Source organism: Brassica oleracea, chromosome C2, assembly GCF_000695525.1.
Source record: "Brassica oleracea var. oleracea cultivar TO1000 chromosome C2, BOL, whole genome shotgun sequence".
Classification (NCBI taxonomy): Eukaryota; Viridiplantae; Streptophyta; class Magnoliopsida; order Brassicales; family Brassicaceae; genus Brassica; species Brassica oleracea.
In genome coordinates this window covers 39293252-39314054 of record NC_027749.1, presented here as the reverse complement: position 1 = coordinate 39314054, position 20803 = coordinate 39293252, and the positions used below count along the sequence as shown (strand labels likewise).

The window sequence follows — 20803 nt, the reverse complement described above, 5'->3', positions numbered from 1 at the left end:
TATCTTTTAGGGTTTCAATCTTTACAAAACAACAAGGTTCGATTCATGTTCTCAGAATTAGGATTACCTTTGTTTTGCAGATTGTAGAAACCGGACCTCCAAGATGAACGGATGAACCTCGGATGCGAGCTGCGACGCGGACACGAGCTGTCTTCTTCCTATCGGGTCTCGAGTCGAGACGGACGCTTGCAGTCGGGGTCGCGAGATGAGGCTGAGACGGACGCGTCTTCTTCTTATCGAGTCCGCGAGCTGGTTGATTGGGAACTCAAGCTGGCTGTGATGCGAACTGGACTAGCTCTGTTGTGAACATGAAGCTGCGAATGTCTAGGATCAGGAACGCATAAGGGCTTTTGCTGATCGGGTGTTTGCAAGCTGGAACGCAAGCAAGAACAATTTAGGGTTCTTCAGGATTAGGGTTCCAAAAGATCAAGACGGCGCCGCGTATTGTTTCTGCAAGTGAGGGCGCGTCTAAGATCGGATTGATGAACGGTTTGCGCTGATGGATTCGTCTCGTCGAGAGCTTCAAGATGATATGTGGCTCGCCGTCTGGTTCCTCACGGTTACAGAGATCGATCGATTTTAAGTTGCGCCTGTTTTAGGGTTTATGTGTGACGGATTTTAAGTTAGGTTTTGTCTCAGGATTTTGGAGTCTATCGTGCTGATAACGTGTTGTAATTAGAGAGTTTTAGAGACTGAATATTTCTGTCTTATTATTAATGAACAAAGGGGTTCTTATATAAGGATTACAAGATAGAGATAAAAGGAAAGAGTACAAATCCTAATCCAACAGGAAATAGGAAAACTACTAAAACATAGAAAAGAAAACCATCCTAAGTTCTAAGCCGGCTAGGTCATTGGCCGACTCTCTCTCCTCTTTGCGGCCGTGGCTGGGCTTGATGTGGCCGACAGGCTTTCTCCTCTTGTCTTGTATGTATTGGGTCGGTCTTTGGTTAATGGCAATCCACTCTATGATTTATAACAACATTCAATATGTTCAATACTTCAATTACAAAATGGCCAACTTTACCCTCTTATTTATTTATGACTTATTCTTGGATTCACCCTTAGTGCAAACCTCTAAGTTCACCAACCAATAGAATTGTGTTATTTCATATTCGATATATTAAAAAAACAAAATATTATCAAATTATATTATCTTTTTAAAATTAAGCGGTAAAAAAATAAATAAAAAATAGTAGTATTTACAAAAAAAATATTTTTAACGTCGTCAGCAAAACATTAAACCCTAAGGCTTCGAATGTTTATAACCGTTCCGACCCGCACCGCAGTTAACTGTAACAAAAATATTTACATATACCATATATCGATACGTTTTTATAACTGTTAAAACCACACCGAAGTTGAACCGCTTGTCCCGCACCGCTCAAACCGCAGTCACCATTCGGAGCCTAAATCCTAATCCCTAAACCCTAAATCCTAAACCTTAAACCCTTGGGTAAACCCTAAACTCTAGGATAAATCTTAAACTCTAAATCAAAATCACTAAACATTAAAACACTCAAGGGTTTAGGGTTTGGTGTTTAGGATTTAGGGTTTAGAGTTTTAGGGTTTAGTGTTTTTATTTAGAGTTTAGGATTTATCCGAGGGTTTAGGATTTATCCGAGGGTTTAGGATTTATCCGAGGGTTTAGAGTTTATCTAAGGGTTTAGGGTTTAGCCAAAGGTTAAGTGTTTGGGATTTAGGATTTTGGGATTAGGATTTAGGGTTTAGTGTTTTGCTGACGACGTTAAAAATATTTTTTTAAAATTTTTTTTCTATAACTACTATTTCTTTTTTACCTTTTTATTTTAAAAACATAATATAATTTGACAATATTTGGTTTCTTTTTTTAAAAAAAATATCGAATTTAAAATAATGAAATCGTATTAATTGGTGAACCTAGAAATTTAACTTTGGGGGTGAATCTAGAAATTTAACCTAGGGGGTGAACCGATGAATAACTTTTTATTTTGCAACTTTTTAAAGTATACATCTAGGTATCCAGCTCAAGAGTAATAATAGTCCAACTGTCCGAGTAATATTAAATGCGTAGCAATGGACTATGACTTCGAATAGATAACGCAGATCAAAAAATTACACACAAAAATGCAGATCAAGCAGAAAAAATGTAGATCATACATATCAAACAGAACAAATGCAGATTAATCTAATTTAATAAATTATTGTATTTAATTAAATATTTTATTTTTTCATGAAAATTAAAATTTGAAATAAAATTAAACTTATTATATATAAGCAATAAATATCATGTTGACAAAATAACAATAAATATCATCATTTTAATAAATATAGAGATTTTAAAATTATATGAAAAATCTTCAAAATTACAAAAATTATAAAGAATATTCTTGTTGTGTTCTTATTTTTTTATATTTATTCAATTTTTTGTTTTTTATTACCGTTTGGTTAACCTATAGAACTGACATTGTCAAATTATATATATATATATATATATATATATGTTATTGTATCAACAAAATCTTTATTTTAAATTTAAAAAAATAAAAATGCATAAATGTATATGTAAGAAAAATGTGTTGTTTCATTGATATTAAGTAATTATAATTAAAATTTATAATTTATAATTATATGCAGTTAAATATGAATTACCAAATATGAAAGTAAATGCATAAAACTAAAAAAAATATTGTTTGTTTATATATATGCGTGCATGAAGTTTTATATAAATTTTGTATTAATGTTTAAAAATTATAGTGAATTTTTAGTTTAATTAGTTTTTTTAATAAAATAAATTATGAAACTGTTTGTGAATTAAAAAAAATAAATTGAAGATAAAAGTATTTATAGGTTATTTTAAACATCCTAAATGTTTTAGAATTAATTTAATGAGCTAATTAAAATACTCTTTGAATTTTTGAATTCTTTTTAATTGATGTAAAGACAACCTGAAAATATAAAAACTAATTAGACACAAGGTAATTATCATTTTTTATTTGTAATAAAAAAATATGTCCAGTACTATAACTTGTAATGAAAAAATTACCAAACTTTATTTCTGAGAAAACAATTAATTTGTTAAGTAAATGAATAGGCATGAGACTTTTATCCGAGATCCGGATTCGATCCGAGATTCGATCCGGATCCCATCCGAAAATCTGGATATCCGGAGGGCCGAATCCGGATCCGGATTGTAAAATGTTGGATCCGCTAAAGCCGGATCCGGATCCGGATATCTTCATTTTTTAGTCCGGATATCCGGATCCGTAATTTTTATTAATAACTATTTCAAAAATAGTAATATCTATATATAAAAACTAATTTTATTTAATATATTTTCATTTTTATAATAGTATATGTAAATTTTACGTAAGTTTTGTAATTTTATACATAGAAATAATTCAAAACATTATATATTTTTTGTTTTAAATTATCGTTAATATTTTATGTATATTAATATTATTTTATTTATTTATTTTAAGGATTCAAATTCGAATTCGGATATCCGTCGGATATTACAATTTTTAAAAGGATATCCGACACCTGGATAACCGAGAACCGCGGATCCGGATAAAGATAGTAAAATTATAGATCCGCCGGATAAAGATCCGGATCTGGATATCTTAAAATTTTCTGGATATCCGATCCGTTCCTGGCCTATAAAATGAAGCGTAATAATGAAGAGTGTTTATAATCAAAGAACTTAAAAAAAAAATCCGGCCATTTTGCCCCTCTGCCTCTCGCCAGCACCTTTTCTTCTATAATCTGCGGGACAAATAATCAAAGACAAAACCAATCTGCATTCAGGTCAGTTTTTAGTTTTTTTTTACCTTTTCCAGTTCTGCATTATAAACATGAATGGGTAACAAATGCAGTTCTATTTGCAAATTAAATATCCCGCATTATTTCTGCATTTGTTCTGGATCACATTACAGCCTATGAATGCCAACATGGTTTCCTGCAATTCTGTCGTCACATGACAAGAAGTGGGAAAAGTCTTGTTAGACTACAAAATCATGTCTTATTTCGATGTAAAGTTATGGCTGATATTGTAATAATTGCTTCCAAGTAGGTTTCCTGCAATTGCGAGGTTGATTGTTTCTGACTTTTGGAATAGTTTCTGGTTTTTGTTTCTCCAAACACCATTTTTCACCTAATTAAGCTTTTTGATAAATAGTTTTCTTAAAATATAGAAAAACTAGTTTTTTAAATAACCGTCAATTTCTAAACAAAAACCAAAAACCAGTTTTTTTTGTAGTTTCGTTGCTTGAAACTTCTTTTACGTTTATCTATTATTACATATATATACAAGTTACGTAAGTCATGATTTGGGTAATACCTAAGATTATAATATGTAAGACCCTTTACTAAGGCATTCTTAATTGCTAATAATAATCTCTGAACATATCTATATAAGGTATTTTACATCTGTTTTTATTATAACACAGGTTTTACCAAAACTATAACAATATTTGAATAATATTTTATCGAATAATAAACTGTTGGACACTTTTTTTAATTTATAGTAAGTTTCATCTATACTAATCATTATGTTCAATCCTTTAATTACAAGACGGCTAACTTTACCCTCTTATTTATTTATGACTTATTGGATTCACCCTTAGTGTAAACCTCTAAGTTCTTCCACCAACAGAATTGACAATATTTTTTTTGCTTTTTTTTTAAAATATCGAATTTAAAATAATGAAATCATATTAGTTGGTGAAACTAGAAGTTTAACCTAGTAGATGAATCCATGAATAATTCTTTATTTATACAACTTTTTAAAGTATACATCCAGGTATCCAGCTCAAGAGTAATAATAGTCCAACTGTCCGGGTAATATTAAATGCGTAGCAATGGACTATGACTCAAGAGTAATAATAGTCCAACTTTTCCTGCAATTGTGTCATCACATGACAAGACGTGGGAAAAGTCTTGTTAGACTACAAAAGCATGTCTTATTTCGATGTAAAGTTATGGCTGATATTGTAATAATTGCTTCCAAGTAGGGTCCTTTGAAAATAATGGAATTTCATATTAACATGGTTGTCGTTTAACTTTGACATTTACACCAACTTTTAAAATAAAATATAATAAAAGATTAGAGATGATGTTAATATTATTGAATCTATCTTATTAAAATTAAAATTGAAACATAATATATAAACAACCTTATTTCCATGTGTGATTTACAATTTATTTTATTCAAATTTTAGTTAGTTTACATTTCATTAAAATTAGTTTAGTCTTTATTTTCAAATTATAAATTTTAATGAAAACACCATCACACATAATATATATTATTGTAACAGGGAATATATAATTTTAATTTTGAATATTTCTTATTTTTATAACCAAATCTTATAGATATTTTAATTATTATTGTTTAAATAACTAATTAAGTTTGCAACAATTATTGAAATATATATACCTAAATATTGACTCAGTTTTTGTCTTAAAATATAAATTGAGTTGATTACATTTTAAAATCCCATGTTTTTAAATTAAATAAAAAGAATTTTATCAGAAAAAGAAATAAAAATCAGTTTACAAATATGTTTAAAAGATAAACTAATTATTTAAAATTATTAAAATAAACTATGTAAAAAGTATAATTTCACTTTTTAAAATCAAAGAATAGAATCTAGTTAGATTATAAATATAGATGGTGAATGTACTTTTACGGGTTTTCTAGAGAAGTAACTAGTGTTCACATGGACATAATTTGTTCTGCCTGGGAACGAAACAAGTGTTATCATTCCAATTTACAAAGCAAGCTTAGAGAACCTCATACTGTACTTGATATCTACTCTCTTTCCGTTCCTAAAAAATCAATATTTTAGAATTTTCACATTTTTTAATAAAACAAATGAAAACTTATCTATAAATGCATAATTTTTTATAATTTTATATTTTATATATTATTAAACCTATAAAATTTTTAAAAATGCAATTAATGTTCTCAACTTCACAATTTCTCATTATTAGTTGACAAAAATTACATTGGAAATACTCTATTTGTTCCTAAATATAAGATCATTAAGTAAAAACACGCATATTAAGAAAATCGTTGTTTTGTCTAGAAAGTATCATTAAAACTATAAATTAATGTTATTCAACCGATTACAAAATGGATTATCAAATATGATTGGTTGCACAGTTTTTAATAAAATAAAAGTTTACCTAAAAAATGAAAACATCTTATAAATTGGAACATCGAAATTCTTTAAAATATCCTACATTTAGGTATAGAGGTAGTATAAAATATGTATCTTTTTAAAATAAAAGTTTTCTCTAGAATATGAATCTTTTAGGAACGCATGGAGAGTATTTGATCAGAGATTTTTTAAGGATATATAGAAACAAAAACAAGACAAAAAATTTACACAAGGATCCAAACATATTGATATAAAATAAAGCTCTATGTATTTTAAACCAAACATTGATATAAAATAAAGCTCTATGTATTTTAAATATAAATAAATATAGCATATATCCCTTTCCCCACCATTCACATCTTTTTTTTTTTGAACTTTACTCACCTTTACCAACCAGTCGGAGTTTTGTTTAAATCAGTGTTTTAACCTTTTATGAAATGACAAATTAGTATAAAGAAAGAAAACAAAAAGCAGGAATAATACAATTTTAAAAATATCATGAAAAATAAATATTTTTGCAAAATGTAAAGCCAAATAAAAAACATAAAAGAAAGATGACATAAACAGTGTTTGACTAACCTCAGGTCTCCTCCAAGAGGCTTCCAATGGCTATCTGCACAGAATAACTGAACACCAAAAAAAAAAAGAATTAAACAGACAAAGAAACAAGTCCAAAACCTCTTTAGATGCATTTGTGTTGTGTCTCAAAGACCATAATTTCTTGTCTGTTCCAACAAATTAGGAAATAACTCTGTTTCAAGATGGTGGAAGCAATCCCAAAGCCTATCAAAGACATATGGGACACATGGAGTATCCGAACTACCTTAATCTTCAGTCTCAGTTTCCAATCGTTTCTCATTTTCTTTGCACCTCAAAGGAAACGCACATCCAGAAAGGTACTACTCTCTCTCATCTGGTCAGCTTATCTTCTTGCCGATTGGGCAGCCAACTTCGCAGCGGGACAAATCTCTGATAGTCAAGGAGACGATGCAGAACCCGGAGAACCTAAAAATAACAGTAATCTCTTAGCTTTTTGGGTTCCTTTTTTGCTCTTGCATCTCGGTGGTCCAGATACAATCACTGCCCTTGCGCTTGAAGATAATGAGCTCTGGCTTAGGCACTTGTTGGGTCTTGCCTTTCAAGCAATCGCTACCGTCTACGTGTTTTTACAGTCGTTACCAAATGATCTGTGGAGACCCATTTTGCTGGTTTCTGCGACAGGAGTGATCAAGTATGTTGAGAGGACATTAGCGTTATACCTAGCTAGTCTTGACAAGTTTAAAGATTCCATTATTCAATGACCTGATCCTGGCCCAAACTACGCGAAGCTCATGGAGGAATACGCGGCTAAGAAGCTTATGAAGATGCCTACACAGATTATCAAGATCGAGGAGCCTGAGAAAGATCCAAAAGCCGGTGCTAAGGTTAAGCCTTACGACCTCACTGAGCTTAATATTCTCCAGTATGCTTATAAGTACTTCAACATCTTCAAAGGTCTTGTGGTTGATCTTATCTTCACCTTTCAACAACGAGCTGAAAGCAAGCGATTCTTTAGCGAACTAAAACCAGATGAAGCGCTAAGAATCTTGGAGGTTGAGCTCAACTTCATCTACGAAGCTCTTTACACAAAAGCTGAGATTCTTCATAATTGGATAGGAGTCATCTTCAGGTTCATTGCTCTTGGATGCCTTATAGCAGCTCTCCGCATCTTCCAATACAAAGACAAGAAAGACTATGGAAGATTTGATGTTGGCCTTACTTATGCATTGCTGATAGGAGGAATAGCTCTGGATTGCATTTCTCTTATCATGTTCTGTCTGTCTGACTGGACCTTTGTCAGGCTGAGGAAGATGAAGGACGAGGTTGATGATCCTGACACTAAGTTGGACAACTTTCTTAACTGGATTCTTGGAGCCAGGGGATTGAAGACGGAGAAGTACAAATGCTTCAAACCGTCTAAGGATGAGGACAACAAAGTTAACTGGTTCGACAAGGACGAAGACGTTGAGAAGGATAGAACGGACAAAACGTGTCATGAAGTCCTTGACACTTTCTTTATGGTACGTAGGTGGTCTGAGTACGTACATGCACACAACTTGCTAGAGTATTGTCGTTCAATAACGCCAAAGCGGATCCATCACACCAAGGGTTTCATACACATGTCCTTTGACTGGTTTATCAAGGTTTTTCGCATTGGAGTTGTCTTTGAAGCCATTGGAAAAGCAATTGCATTCTGTTTCCACAGTATAAAGCAAGCGGGTCATAATGTTTACAAGTGGTTTGACAATAAGATAAGTGTTTTATGCAAGAACAGAAAATGGTTAAAGGAAGATTATATTAGGAGTTGGATCTATTGGACGTTCGTCATTTTTCATCTTCTTGGTTATCTGACAAGAAAGTTCATGGACTTCTTTGGGATACAAGCTCAGTTTGAGGAGATTATCTACACATCAAGTGATCGTGTCACTCTTGATCTGTGGGAGCATATATTTGGAGAGGTTTTGAAGAAATCCCGTTTCGCTGACGACTCGGAAAGCGCCATGAGGGTCTCTTCAGCTAGAGGTGACTGGAGTCTGCGTGACATACAAGGTGAAGACAGAGAGACAGAGAAAAAGCGTGAGAGGCTTCTACGCTATGTGATGGAAATGGACTATGATCAGAGTCTTCTTGTGTGGCATATTGCAACTGAGCTCTTATACCAATCAGAACCAGCCACTGAAGAGAGTCATAGTGATCGTGAGTTTAGTAAAATCCTTTCAGACTACATGATGTACCTCATGATGATGCAACCTACTTTGATGTCAGCTGTTGTGGGTATTGGAAAGATAAGATTCAGGGATACATGCGAGGAGGCTAAGAGGTTTTTCAAGAGAAGGCATATCGAATCCAGAGACATAAAGAAGGCTAGTGAGGCGATTTTATCTGTGACGGCTCCAGCAAAAGCTGAACCTATTGACGTGAAAGGTGATAGGAGCAAGTCGGTGCTGTTTGATGGGAGCATGTTGGCCAAAGAGCTTAAGGGTTTAAAAGAGCTTCAAGAGTTAAAGGATGGCTTGAAGGAGGTCAAGGGAGAGGCATACATGTGGGAAGTAGTGAACAAAGTGTGGGCTGAGTTGCTTTGTTATGCAGCAACTAAGTGTGGCGCTATAGAACACGCAGCTCAGCTAAGCAAAGGTGGAGAACTCATCAGCTTTGTGTGGCTGTTGATGGCTCATTTTGGACTAGGAGATCAGTTCCAGATCAACCAAGGAGATGCTAGAGCTAAACTGGTTATAGGCAAGTGATCCTCTAATAACCGGCAGCACCATTAGTTTCCTCCGTTTGCTTTTGTTGTGTTCTTTTGTCATTTCAAAGAATAATATCTTGAACTGTTTGCATCTACTGTATCATTACCAGCAATTATATCATCTGCATTGTAGCTCATGTCCTTGTTTATCTTCTGCTTGGCTGATACATTCATTTTTGTGAGCTTGGTTAGTTCCTGAGATCCATAAGACAATTCTCCTAGTGATCGAAATGCTTAAAAGAATTCAGGAATGTGATGACACAAATGTTAAAATTATTATTATTATTATTATTTAACCGTTAAAATGATTTAAACAGAGAACAAACAATTAAAAATACAGACTGGAGTAAAGATAAGACTAACGAGGGGGCAGTCTTAAAGTAATGTACCGAAAATTTTATTACTCCCTCCGTTTTTTAATATAAGTCGTTTTAGAAAAAAATTTATGTTCCAAATTATATGACGTTCTCGGTTTTCTATGTAAAATTTATTAACACTTAATATTATATGATCAATAATAATATATCTTTCTATGCAACAGCAATGGTGGAAGTGATACCAAAACACATCAAGGATGTGTGGGACAGATGGAACATAAGAGGAGCAATCATTCTGAGCCTCACCCTCCAAGCAATTCTCATTTGCTTCTCACCTCTAAGGAAACGCACACCAAGAAGACTCTTGATCGTGCTCGTCTGGTCTTTTTACCTCTTAGCAGATTGGTCAGCTAATTTTGCCGTTGGTCTCATCTCCAAGAACCAAGGTAAATAACTCAAGAAAGATGACCCTCCACAGGACAAGAAGCTCATGGCCTTATGGGCACCATTCTTGCTCTTACATCTTGGCGGACCAGACACTATCACAACTTTTGCCCTTGAAGACAATGCTCTTTGGCTCAGACATGTCTTCGGACTTGTCTTTCAGGCAATTGCTGGTGTTTATGTTGTTCTTCAGTCTATCCCCAATAGCCTCTGGTTGATAATACTCTTAGTGTTTATCTCCGGGACTATAAAGTATCTAGAGAGGACAACGGCTTTGTATAGTGCTAGTTTGGATAAGTTTAGAGACTCTATGATTCAAGCACCGGATCCCGGACCAAACTACGCGAAGCTCATGGAGGAGTACAAGGCCAAGAAAGAGGCAAGACTACCCACAAAGATCATTCTGATTGATGAGCCTGATAAGGAGAATAAGCCTAAGAAGTTGGTGCATCCAGCACAAGCCTCGGAGATTAGAAAAGACAAAGAAAAGAGTAAGTTGACTGATCTTGAGATTGCTCAGTATGCTTACAAGTTCTTCAACACATTCAAGGGCCTTGTGGTCAACCTTATCTTCAGCTTCAGGGAGCGCGACGAGAGCCTAGAGATCTTTGAGAATCTTACTGATCCAGAGGAAGCTTTGAGGATCATTGAAGTTGAGCTTGGATTCCTCTATGATGCTCTGTTCACCAAGGTCGCTGTTCTTCATACCCTTATCGGAACTATATCACAGGTGGTTGCTTCAGGGACCCTTGTGGCAGCTTTCATCCTCTTTCATAAGAAACCAAACAAACGCAGAGAGTTTCATCCAGCTGATGTTGTGGTTACTTACACGCTGTTTGCAGTTGGCTTAGCTTTGGATCTCATATCAATCCTCTTGTTTCTGTTTTCTGACTGGACTTGTGCTGCACTTAGTAGCTTGAAGGATGACCCCGACGAAGATCTATCACCGAAAGATCAGTTTTTCAACTGGCTACTTAGTCTCAGAAAGCTTAGTTGGACGATGCAAGAGTGTAACAAGGAAGGTGATGATAAGTGTTCAAAGCATGAAGTGCTGACGACTGGATTCTTCCTCAGGAGATGGTGTGGAAGCATTAACGTGTTTAACTTCCTAGCCTACGCCACAAATGCAAAGGTAGCGAGGATCCATGACGCAAGAGGTAGACTCCGCCGCTACGCATGGACTGCCTTAACTTACCCATTTGAGAAGCTCAGCTTTATCATCCAAACACTTGGTGGATGGGTTGCCAAGTTGATCAACGCTGTGCACAAGAGGATCAGCCACAAAGTCAATGAGACATCAAGAAAACATCCTTGGGTTCGTAGTACTATCTACCCTTTCTATTTCGGGTTCCTTTCCCGCATTCCTCACTTCATCAAGATTGTGTGGGATAAGTTCAGCGACTTCTTCGACATCTCGGATATGCTTGATATGGTTTACAAGATGCTGTTTCTGCACGGAGAGCCCATGACTAAAGAACTCTGGGCGTTCATGTTCAATGAGCTGAAATACAAGTCAAAGTTTGGAGACAGTCCTGAAAATGCTAAAAGGATATCTCTGGCTCGAGGACAATGGACTCTGCGAGACAACCTTCCAGAGGATGCAGACAGGGAGAAGCTGGTGGGTTATGTCACAAACTTTGATTATGATCAGAGTCTTTTGATGTGGCACATTGCAACCGAGCTCTGTTACCAACAGGAAGAGACTATCCCTTGGTAAGAGACTATCCCTGAGGGATATGATAAAAGTAAGCATTACAGCAACCGTGAGTTCATCAAAATCATTTCAGACTACGTGATGTATCTCCTCATCATGCAACCTGGTCTGATGTCCGAGGTTGCTGGAATTGGGAAGATTAGATTCAGAGACACAATGGCTGAAGCTGACAAGTTCTTCCACATGAGGCATATTGAGAACGTTAGAGATGTGAAGATAGCTAGCAAGACGATCCTCGACGTCAGTAGTGATATTGATCCAATGGGTGTTAAGGGAGATCGAAGCAAGTCTGTGTTGTTTGATGCTAGCAGGCTAGCTAAGGACCTTAGGCAGCTGGAAGAGAGGTATGGGAAAGACAAATGGGAGATACTGAGCAAAGTGTGGGTGGAACTGCTATGTTATGCAGCGTGTCATTGTGATTCTACAGCTCATGTGGAGCAGCTTAGTAGAGGTGGTGAGCTGATCAACTTTGTTTGGCTTTTAATGGCTCACTTTGGATTAACAGACCAGTTCCAGATCAACAAAGGAGATGCCAGAGCGAAACTCATAATAGGCAAGTGATCAAAAAACACATTTCCTGGTGTCTTATTCAATATTGCATTGTAGTTCTTCTACTTTCTATGCACAACTATGAACTCTTTTCTGCATAGAAATGTTGTTGACATTGTATGTTTTATGATGGAATCTTGTGATGTCTATTGCACTGTTTTCTCAAGCATCAACTCTTTCTCAAGTATGTATGCTTTAAGACCAGTATGGCACAATCACTCTGTGATCTTCAATAAGACTGAAGAAAGAAGAAACCACAGACACAAATCAAATCGAGTGAAATCAAAACTCCAAGTGTACAATGGATCAACCAACAGATCACATCGATGCTTGAAAATCGTTCAGGGTATCTAACCTTTTCTTCTAGGGCTGGATCAAATCGTTATCCCTCCCATTCTTCAGTTTCAGTATTGTTTAATTTTTTTGTTCCGTCAATTGATTTATATTAAACATTTGGATGGAATACAAGTTGCGATACATAAGCCAGTTGAACACGTTAAAATCTCTTGAAATACAACCCAAAAGAAGAAAACTAAAACCCTAACAAAGATACTTAAAAAACAAACTGAAGCATAACTTAAAACAAAGCAAATTCCTACAACTAAACCTTTTTACCATCCTTAAAAGACCCAAGATAATAAAGTCAAAACCTAAAACAGCCAGAGGTTTAGCAAAAGACTACAGTCAGTCAAGCGAACAAGCATCAAACATGATTTAACAGAACCAAAACTCACGTGAACTTCTTGTCTATGATGAAAAGCCAAGAAGCAAGCCGAATAGCCCCAGACACACTGACACACACCAACCCCGAAACATGGAACCAAGAACTGAAACATCCGGGACAACCCCCTCTACACAATTGCATCTTCATCCGATTGAACCAAAACTTCAACCTCATTATATTGCTTCAAAATCTAAGAAGAAGCCACTAATAAATTATGAGATCAGCTAACAACGAGAAATAAAACGAACTCTTATGAGCTCTATTTAAAACAAAATTTGATTTTGTTGATTTAACTAAGAAATTATAGCAAAATCATAACAAATCTCATAACAATATACAGGCCCAGTAAGTTTGGATGAAAAATACTCATATAGTAACACTACACTATTGAATCTGAATGTAAATATAGAGCATCAGGATGCAAAATCCTAATATCGAAAATTTAAATTTTTGAGATTTAAAAATAATAAAGTCTAAATGTAAATTTTACATTTCAAAATCCAAAAGATTTAAATATCACTAAATGCAATATAAAATAACTAATCTAATAACATAAAGTAGGAGGAAATTCTCTTCTCCTCTTGCCACCTAAGAAAATAGGTCAAAGACCAAGTGACACGTGTCCCTCTCTTACTATTTTTTGCTGCGTTTGTTTTCGAAAATATGTGGGTCAAAATCTTGGGCTTTGACGTTCCAATTTTATCTGTTAAGAAAGCAAAATCTCAGCCTGATTGATAACGTTCACCTTCTTCAAAATGGGGATATCAATATCTTGGGTTCTTCAACTTCTCGATCACCTCTGACAATGGAGTTTCAGGACAGTTATCCGAGATGATTTGTGATGACGATACCCTGGTTTGAGATTTATCGGTGTTGTTTCGTCTCAATTTTCTTCTCCTCGAAACGGTTATGGGATGCATTGATTCAGTGCCATTAATGACATTCTTAACTCTTTTGACCATTCAATGGTCTGGGTGCCTCTTCACCAATAAAAGGTTAGCCTTCAACCCTTGAAACTTATTTTTCCAGTTTTAGTTGCTTAATTCACACCGTTTAATTTCAAATGGTTTCTCAAGGGACGTATATTCTGGAACTTGCACGGACATTGGGCTCGATGCCTAGAGTCTATCGTGTTAAATATTAACATTTCAGTTAAATCACGTAGACAATTCTAAAAACTTCAGAAAATATCTTGCCAAATCACCTATAAACTTTGTTTTTATTTTTAAACTTTTATTAAAATCACTCAAACAACTTCAAAACTCAGCAAAATCCCATCAAAATTAAAACACTCCAAAATCTCCAAAAACACTTGATTCAATACACCCCTCCTAAATTATTTAGAAGTAAAAAATCTCGCTCGAATCAAAGAGAATGACTACTCCACAATCAACGATATCGCTGAAACTAAATTTGTTCTTTATTTCTTCTGAATCCAGCGAGGATGTAAATTAGATTAAGGAGAGATAAAAAGACAAAAACATGTTTAATCAAGCGTGTTTAATCTAAACTATTAAAACAGGAGTACATTTTGTACTTAACCCTGAATTTTCGTCAATAATTACAATGGGATGCCATTGCTTTTAATTCTAGCTTACCAGCGAATTATTGTTCCATATCTAACCAAATTTAAACGTGATGCATAACCAAGTATATCTCGATTACGTATTATTTAAACAATCCTAATATTTCTATCTAAAATTCAGTTAAATACTTATATATACCATTTGGTTTTGGAACAGGTACACAATTGGTTTAGATTATTTCTCGGTTTAGTGTTATCAACATAATCAAATCCGACATTTCCAAAATTAAATTGACTCCTTTTGTATACAAAGTTTGTAAAACGTACCACAACAAATCGATCCATTATATAACATCGTTCTTCGAATAGGCCATTATACAGCAGCAGGCCATAAAGAATATAGTAAAACTAATTTAATCTATTAAAACAGAGTCCTAATTTTTATCTATTTAAAAATGTTGTCATTAACTTTTGGACCTATTCATATTTCATTAGAGATAAATGTAACATCTTTTAACTTTTGGACCTATTTTTATTTCCAATATTTTTGTTAGTAACTACCCTATATCTGCTGAAGTTTATTAGTATATTAATTAAATATAGTAACTATAATTGATATATGTATAAAAGATATTTATATTCACAAAACTGCACTTGTGTATCCAGGAATATGCAAGAACCAGAGCTATTTTCTAAACTTTATTGATATACTATATATACTAATGATCTTATATTTACGGAGAGTGATTAAAATGTTTGAAATATTTATATATACTAAACTGTATTTATATCATGTAAAGGAATATAACATCACAAAACATCTTTACAAATTATTTATCTATACTATGTTAGTAAGATACTTTCACTTTTTTCAAGATATAAAAGTGTCGATAATGAAAGTTCTAAAAAAATTATTTACATAATCAAAAAAATACTCACACTAAATATAAATATAAGTTATATTTATTTAAGAATCTAATTTATTAATTTAGAGTTCTATTTTTTACCTACTTACAAATAATCGAGGTTGGACAATTACATTTAACTAGCTTCACTATTATTTTTATTTATACCTAATTTAATTATTGTTAAATGTATGTATACCCTAACCTAAAATTAAGGAACGAAATAATTAATCTATTGTTTTTAACGAATTTAATTTATATTAACACTACTTTTAAGTAAATAATCAATTATATTTTTTATTAATATAAAAAGAATTATATATACAATTGTACTTTAATTCAAATGCAAGAACCAAATTCTTTAAAACTCTGACCAAATTCATTATAATATGATTCTTATAAATAGAATATTAAAATTATATATATATATATATATGATAAAATAAATAATAATAGTTATTAATGTTTAATGATATGGTGGAACATGTTATTATTGATATTTTTTGTGAGTATAGTTTTATGAGTTGTTCAAAAATATTTATCAAATATAAAACTAACTGAACAAAACATAAAACATACTTTATTTAGGCTCGGGCATTCATGTACCCGTTGGGTACGGGTTTGGTATTTGAAATTTCGGTTCAAATTTATATCACATCCTATGTCTCATTCTGGTAAATTTATAAGTACAGATCGAGTTTGGATATAACCTCTGTTCGAAATTACGCTAGGCGCTAGTCGGACGGTAACTCTAATAAATCGGAGATTAATCGGGGTATACGCGGGGATTAATTTAATTATTATTGTATTTATCTTTAATATTTAATTTAATATATAAGATAATTTTGAACATTTTTCTTGATTTTCATATAAACATACTTATTTTTAATATTTAAATTAATATATAGTATACTTTGAACATTTTTTCTTGACTTTCATATATACACACGAAGATTAAAGCTTGAAGGGGAAAATTCCATTTATGTTAAAGTGGTCTACAGGTAATCTAATTTGTGATAGACCATCATATCACAGGTTCAACTATGGGCATTGTCAATTTTGCATTTATATTTTTAATAAATGACAAATCGTAAACCTCCCACATCGGACAATGTCAACATTTCACAGCAGATTCAACTAGTATAAATACGATACGTTATTCCTTTAATTGAACACATATTGCCTACGATTTGACCAAGGCCCACCTAAATATTTGGGCCTAAAACAATTTTGTTTGTTATAAATCGGTGATTAGTGCTTTTAATAGCGCTTAATAATTATTTCACGGCCAATAAATGGTCGACCGATTTTTGTGCCGCGTTGTGTAAAATCGCGACGGTTGGTCTCCGATCAGCGTTTTGACGGCCGCAAACGCGGCAAATCGGCCGCGTTTTTGAATAGAAGATATAACACATTGGTTTTGCTTCTAATTTGTACCACATCATAAAATACATAAAGTAACCAAATATTGTTCTGATTCAGGTTATATGGGTTCGGTTCGGATATATCCGAAATTAAATCCAAAATTTTTAAGCAAAACATAAGAAATAAACTTATTTAAATAGAATTGTATATTTAAGGTGCTTTTTGAAAATTTAAATACTTATTTTTTTTTAATATAATTTCACTATAAATATAGAACTGAATATTTGAAGTACATATTTATGTTTTACATTGTATTTATATTTGTGATTAATTTTGCTTTCATATCGTTTTTTGGATTTTTTTTTTGGTTTTTTCGGGTTGTCTGTTCGGGTTCGCTAATAACACTTCGGGTTCGGATATATGATGTATCACCCTACAAGACCTATTCGGGGATTTTTTACATTTCGTACTGGATATGGATCGGGTTCTTTGGTTTAAGTTCGGTACAGACTTTGGTTTACGAATTTTATGCTCAAACCTACTTTGAATAAAGAGAAAATGTGATTTTATAAAGTTTTTATCAAAAAATTATTCCGCGCTTTAGCGCAGATCAAAATCTAGTAACGAATTATATCTTGGTTTTAATTATTATCTACACAATCCAATTAATCTATTAAATGCACAATTAAATATTTTTATATACCGATTGGTTTTGAAACACGTACACAATTGGTATATAATTATTTCTCAATTTATTTTTGTCAATAGAATCAAATCCAAGATTTCCATGAACACTCTTTTGTATTAATTATATCCAAATATATTGAAAATTCTAAATTGGTTAGTTAATATACAAAGATATCTTTTTTTCCCACCAAATCCAAACTAATAAATCCGTATCCCACTTAAATCACGTAACATTTAAAAAAACCGTACATATTTTTAATCAATTATTTATTCTACTAAAACTAAAATTGAAGTACAAAATAATACTTTACTATTTAAAGTTGTTTCTTAATTTTTACAGATTTTAATTTCCTTTTAACTAATTATAACCATTTAACTAATTATCTTTTCTAATTTATTCGACAGAATTTATTAAAAAGTATAAAACATAACTTGCTAATTTTTAAGTGTTTTATCACTTTTCTAATTATATCTATTTACTATAATAATTTAACATAATTAATTTTTATATGTTAGCAATAATAATTTCACATGTATGATTCGTAACAAAAATTCAAACCGGTTAACAAAGAATTTTTATTTGTTACATAATTAATACATGGACATTCAAGTACTCAGTCGAGTACAAATCAGTTTTTTGGATATCAGCTTTTTGGTTTTAAAATTAAACTTCATTCGGATATTACCAGTTTCCGATCGGAATTCAAGTCGAATCCTTCTAGGTCCAGATAAGTTCGTAAGAACTTAAAAATATTCAAATAGCCTATTATTTATAAATGTCATTAAACAAATTAAAAAAAAAATATGTGCGGACGCACGGATCAAGCTCTAGTAGAATAGTTATTTAATTTATTTAGTCACAACATACTCAATAGGTCTAATTTTAAAACATGCCACGGTAAATTTCAAATATGAATCTTTTTCAATAGATTAGATTTATACTTATCTAGTTTATTTGATTTTATACATGATTTTTTCATATTACATATGCTACAGCCTAAATAATAATAAGAAAAAAAGTTTTTTTTTATTTTTATTGTAACTTTTTAAATAATGTTAAATCATGAATGACAAAAATTAGTAGGGGTTGACGTACTCTTTGAACTTTAAAGCTAAATCTATATCGTAAATTGGTAGTCGAAGAAGTGGGATAAAACTCAACCAATCACCCACGATTTAACTAACTCAATCCAGACAGACAGAAAAATGTGATGGCCCTCCCTTCAGGTATCGTCCTTTGACAAATCCGACTTACCCAATCCAAACAAAATTTTAAATACACCCTATTAATTAAATAAGAAATTGGGCTCGAATAAAATTAAACCTGCCTAAATTTAATAAACTAAAACCATATTTTTTATTTTGTGTAGCGAAGTGATGATCAGAGGGTTTGTAATTTGCGGGTGAAATTGACTTAGTGTTGTAAATAGAGAGTTTAGAGAGTGAATATTTCTGTGTGTTCTTATTAATGATCAAGGGTATATAAGGATTACAAGATGAAGATAAAAGGAAAGTGTTCATGTCATAATCCAACAGGAAATAAGAAAACTACTAAAACATAATAATGGAAAGATTACATCTACTAAGAAAAGGAAAGAGTTTCCTTTACTCTAAGCTTTGTGGCCGTCTTTCTCTCTCCTGAAGTCGGCTCTCTCTCTTCTCTCTCTTGGCTTCGGCCGTCCCTCCATCTTCTAGGTATTGGGCCGGTCTTGGACCGGGCCTGGTTAATGGCAATCCACTCCATGATTTATAACACTCCCCCTTGGATGCCATAACCACACATGATTCGTAGTACACTTCATGTTGCCTCATTAAAACCTTATCAGGAAAACCCATTGGGACAAAACCATGATGAAGGAAAAAGAGTACAACACGCACTACTCCTCCTGATGTGAACCTCACTGTAGGTACTACATTCTACGCATCTTGGTGCATGATATTTCCTGTATGTATAGGATGAGAGTAATCGGCCAGTTTCATTACTGAACCGTAATTAGACCATTTCGACTTCTTAGGTCGTTTCTCATGTCCTTTGACACCGAGTGTCCTAGTAAAGCACATGTGCTAACCAATGTGAATCACATTGTCCGCGGAGATCACTATTGGGTCTTTGCAAATCGTGTTTGCATATGTCCATAGTCTAGACGTGATCGTCTATTATCAACTGCTCTTTACTTTGGCGATTTATGGTTACCATCGACCATGTATCAATCTGGCCGAATCATGAGCGGGTCATAGACCTCGTCTATAAGTGTCCACTACTTGCCTTGTGGAGTTTATACGGCAGCAGACCGTTCTGCTATGCCGGATCCTTACTTAGGAGATCTGATGTCGGATTGCAACCTGATGGTTGATCTTTTGTTTCTACTAGTCCGTGATCAAGGGATAAGGGTCGGACGCCTTTTAGCCGATGGGCCGGACGTTTTTAGTCGGACACCCATATAGATTTATTCTATGCCTCTTTTAGGTTTAGTATAATCACAAGGAATTTCAAATATATAGACTGTATTGGATTGTCTTTTATACAACTCCAAGATCATGCGTGATCACTTTATTTTACATACTATATGCAGCTGCTTTTTAGTCCATGAATCAGCTTAGGAACAAAGCGGTTCTTTCAATTTATCCAGTGATCCATATGCTGCTTACTACATCATTTGTATCCAATTTCTTTCTTATGACCAGACCATTGTCAATTTCGAAAATTCTGTGGCAGCATCCACCACATAGTAGTTTATCTCCTCATAATCTGTTCCTTTGATCTCTGTGAGTACCTTGTGTAACAAGCTATGATATAATGCTGTTAAGTAGGAAGACATGAACACTCTTAGACATCGTGATCATGTGTCTTCTCTCACGGTCTCTTTACCTCACAAGATCCATTTATTTCACTGGTTTATCAGATGGCATTTCTGTATATGTATATGGCCAATACGCTCATCTCTCTTTTAGATACTTTGAAACTCCACGTTTATCTTTCAATATAATCTTTTATGATCTTTATGATTGTATGAGTACTCATTCGTGGGTTCATGATCCTCGCTTATCTCTTTATGTTCAAGTGCTATTCTCTTATGCATCTTTTATATACAAAAGTGTGTGTGTGTCGACACTTTCATGTGGTTCCATTATGTTCCAGACATGATC

General features: G+C 33.4%; 1 protein-coding gene and 1 pseudogene across 1 annotated transcript; both read left to right on the top strand.

Annotated features, from left to right (window-relative positions):
• The first annotated feature begins 6924 nt into the window (after positions 1-6924).
• LOC106326319 lies at positions 6925-12080 on the top strand (annotated as a pseudogene).
• LOC106326320 lies at positions 7033-9563 on the top strand. Its single transcript, XM_013764326.1, has one exon. It carries the CDS (start codon positions 7472-7474, stop codon positions 9422-9424), a length of 1953 nt encoding a protein of 650 aa, XP_013619780.1. The 5' UTR covers positions 7033-7471; the 3' UTR covers positions 9425-9563.
• Positions 12081-20803: the final 8723 nt, after the last annotated feature.

Bases quoted from the DNA above. Each gene is read 5' to 3' on its own strand.
- LOC106326320 (XM_013764326.1), top strand. From the start codon at position 7,472: ATGGAGGAATACGCGGCTAAGAAGCTTATGAAGATGCCTACACAGATT.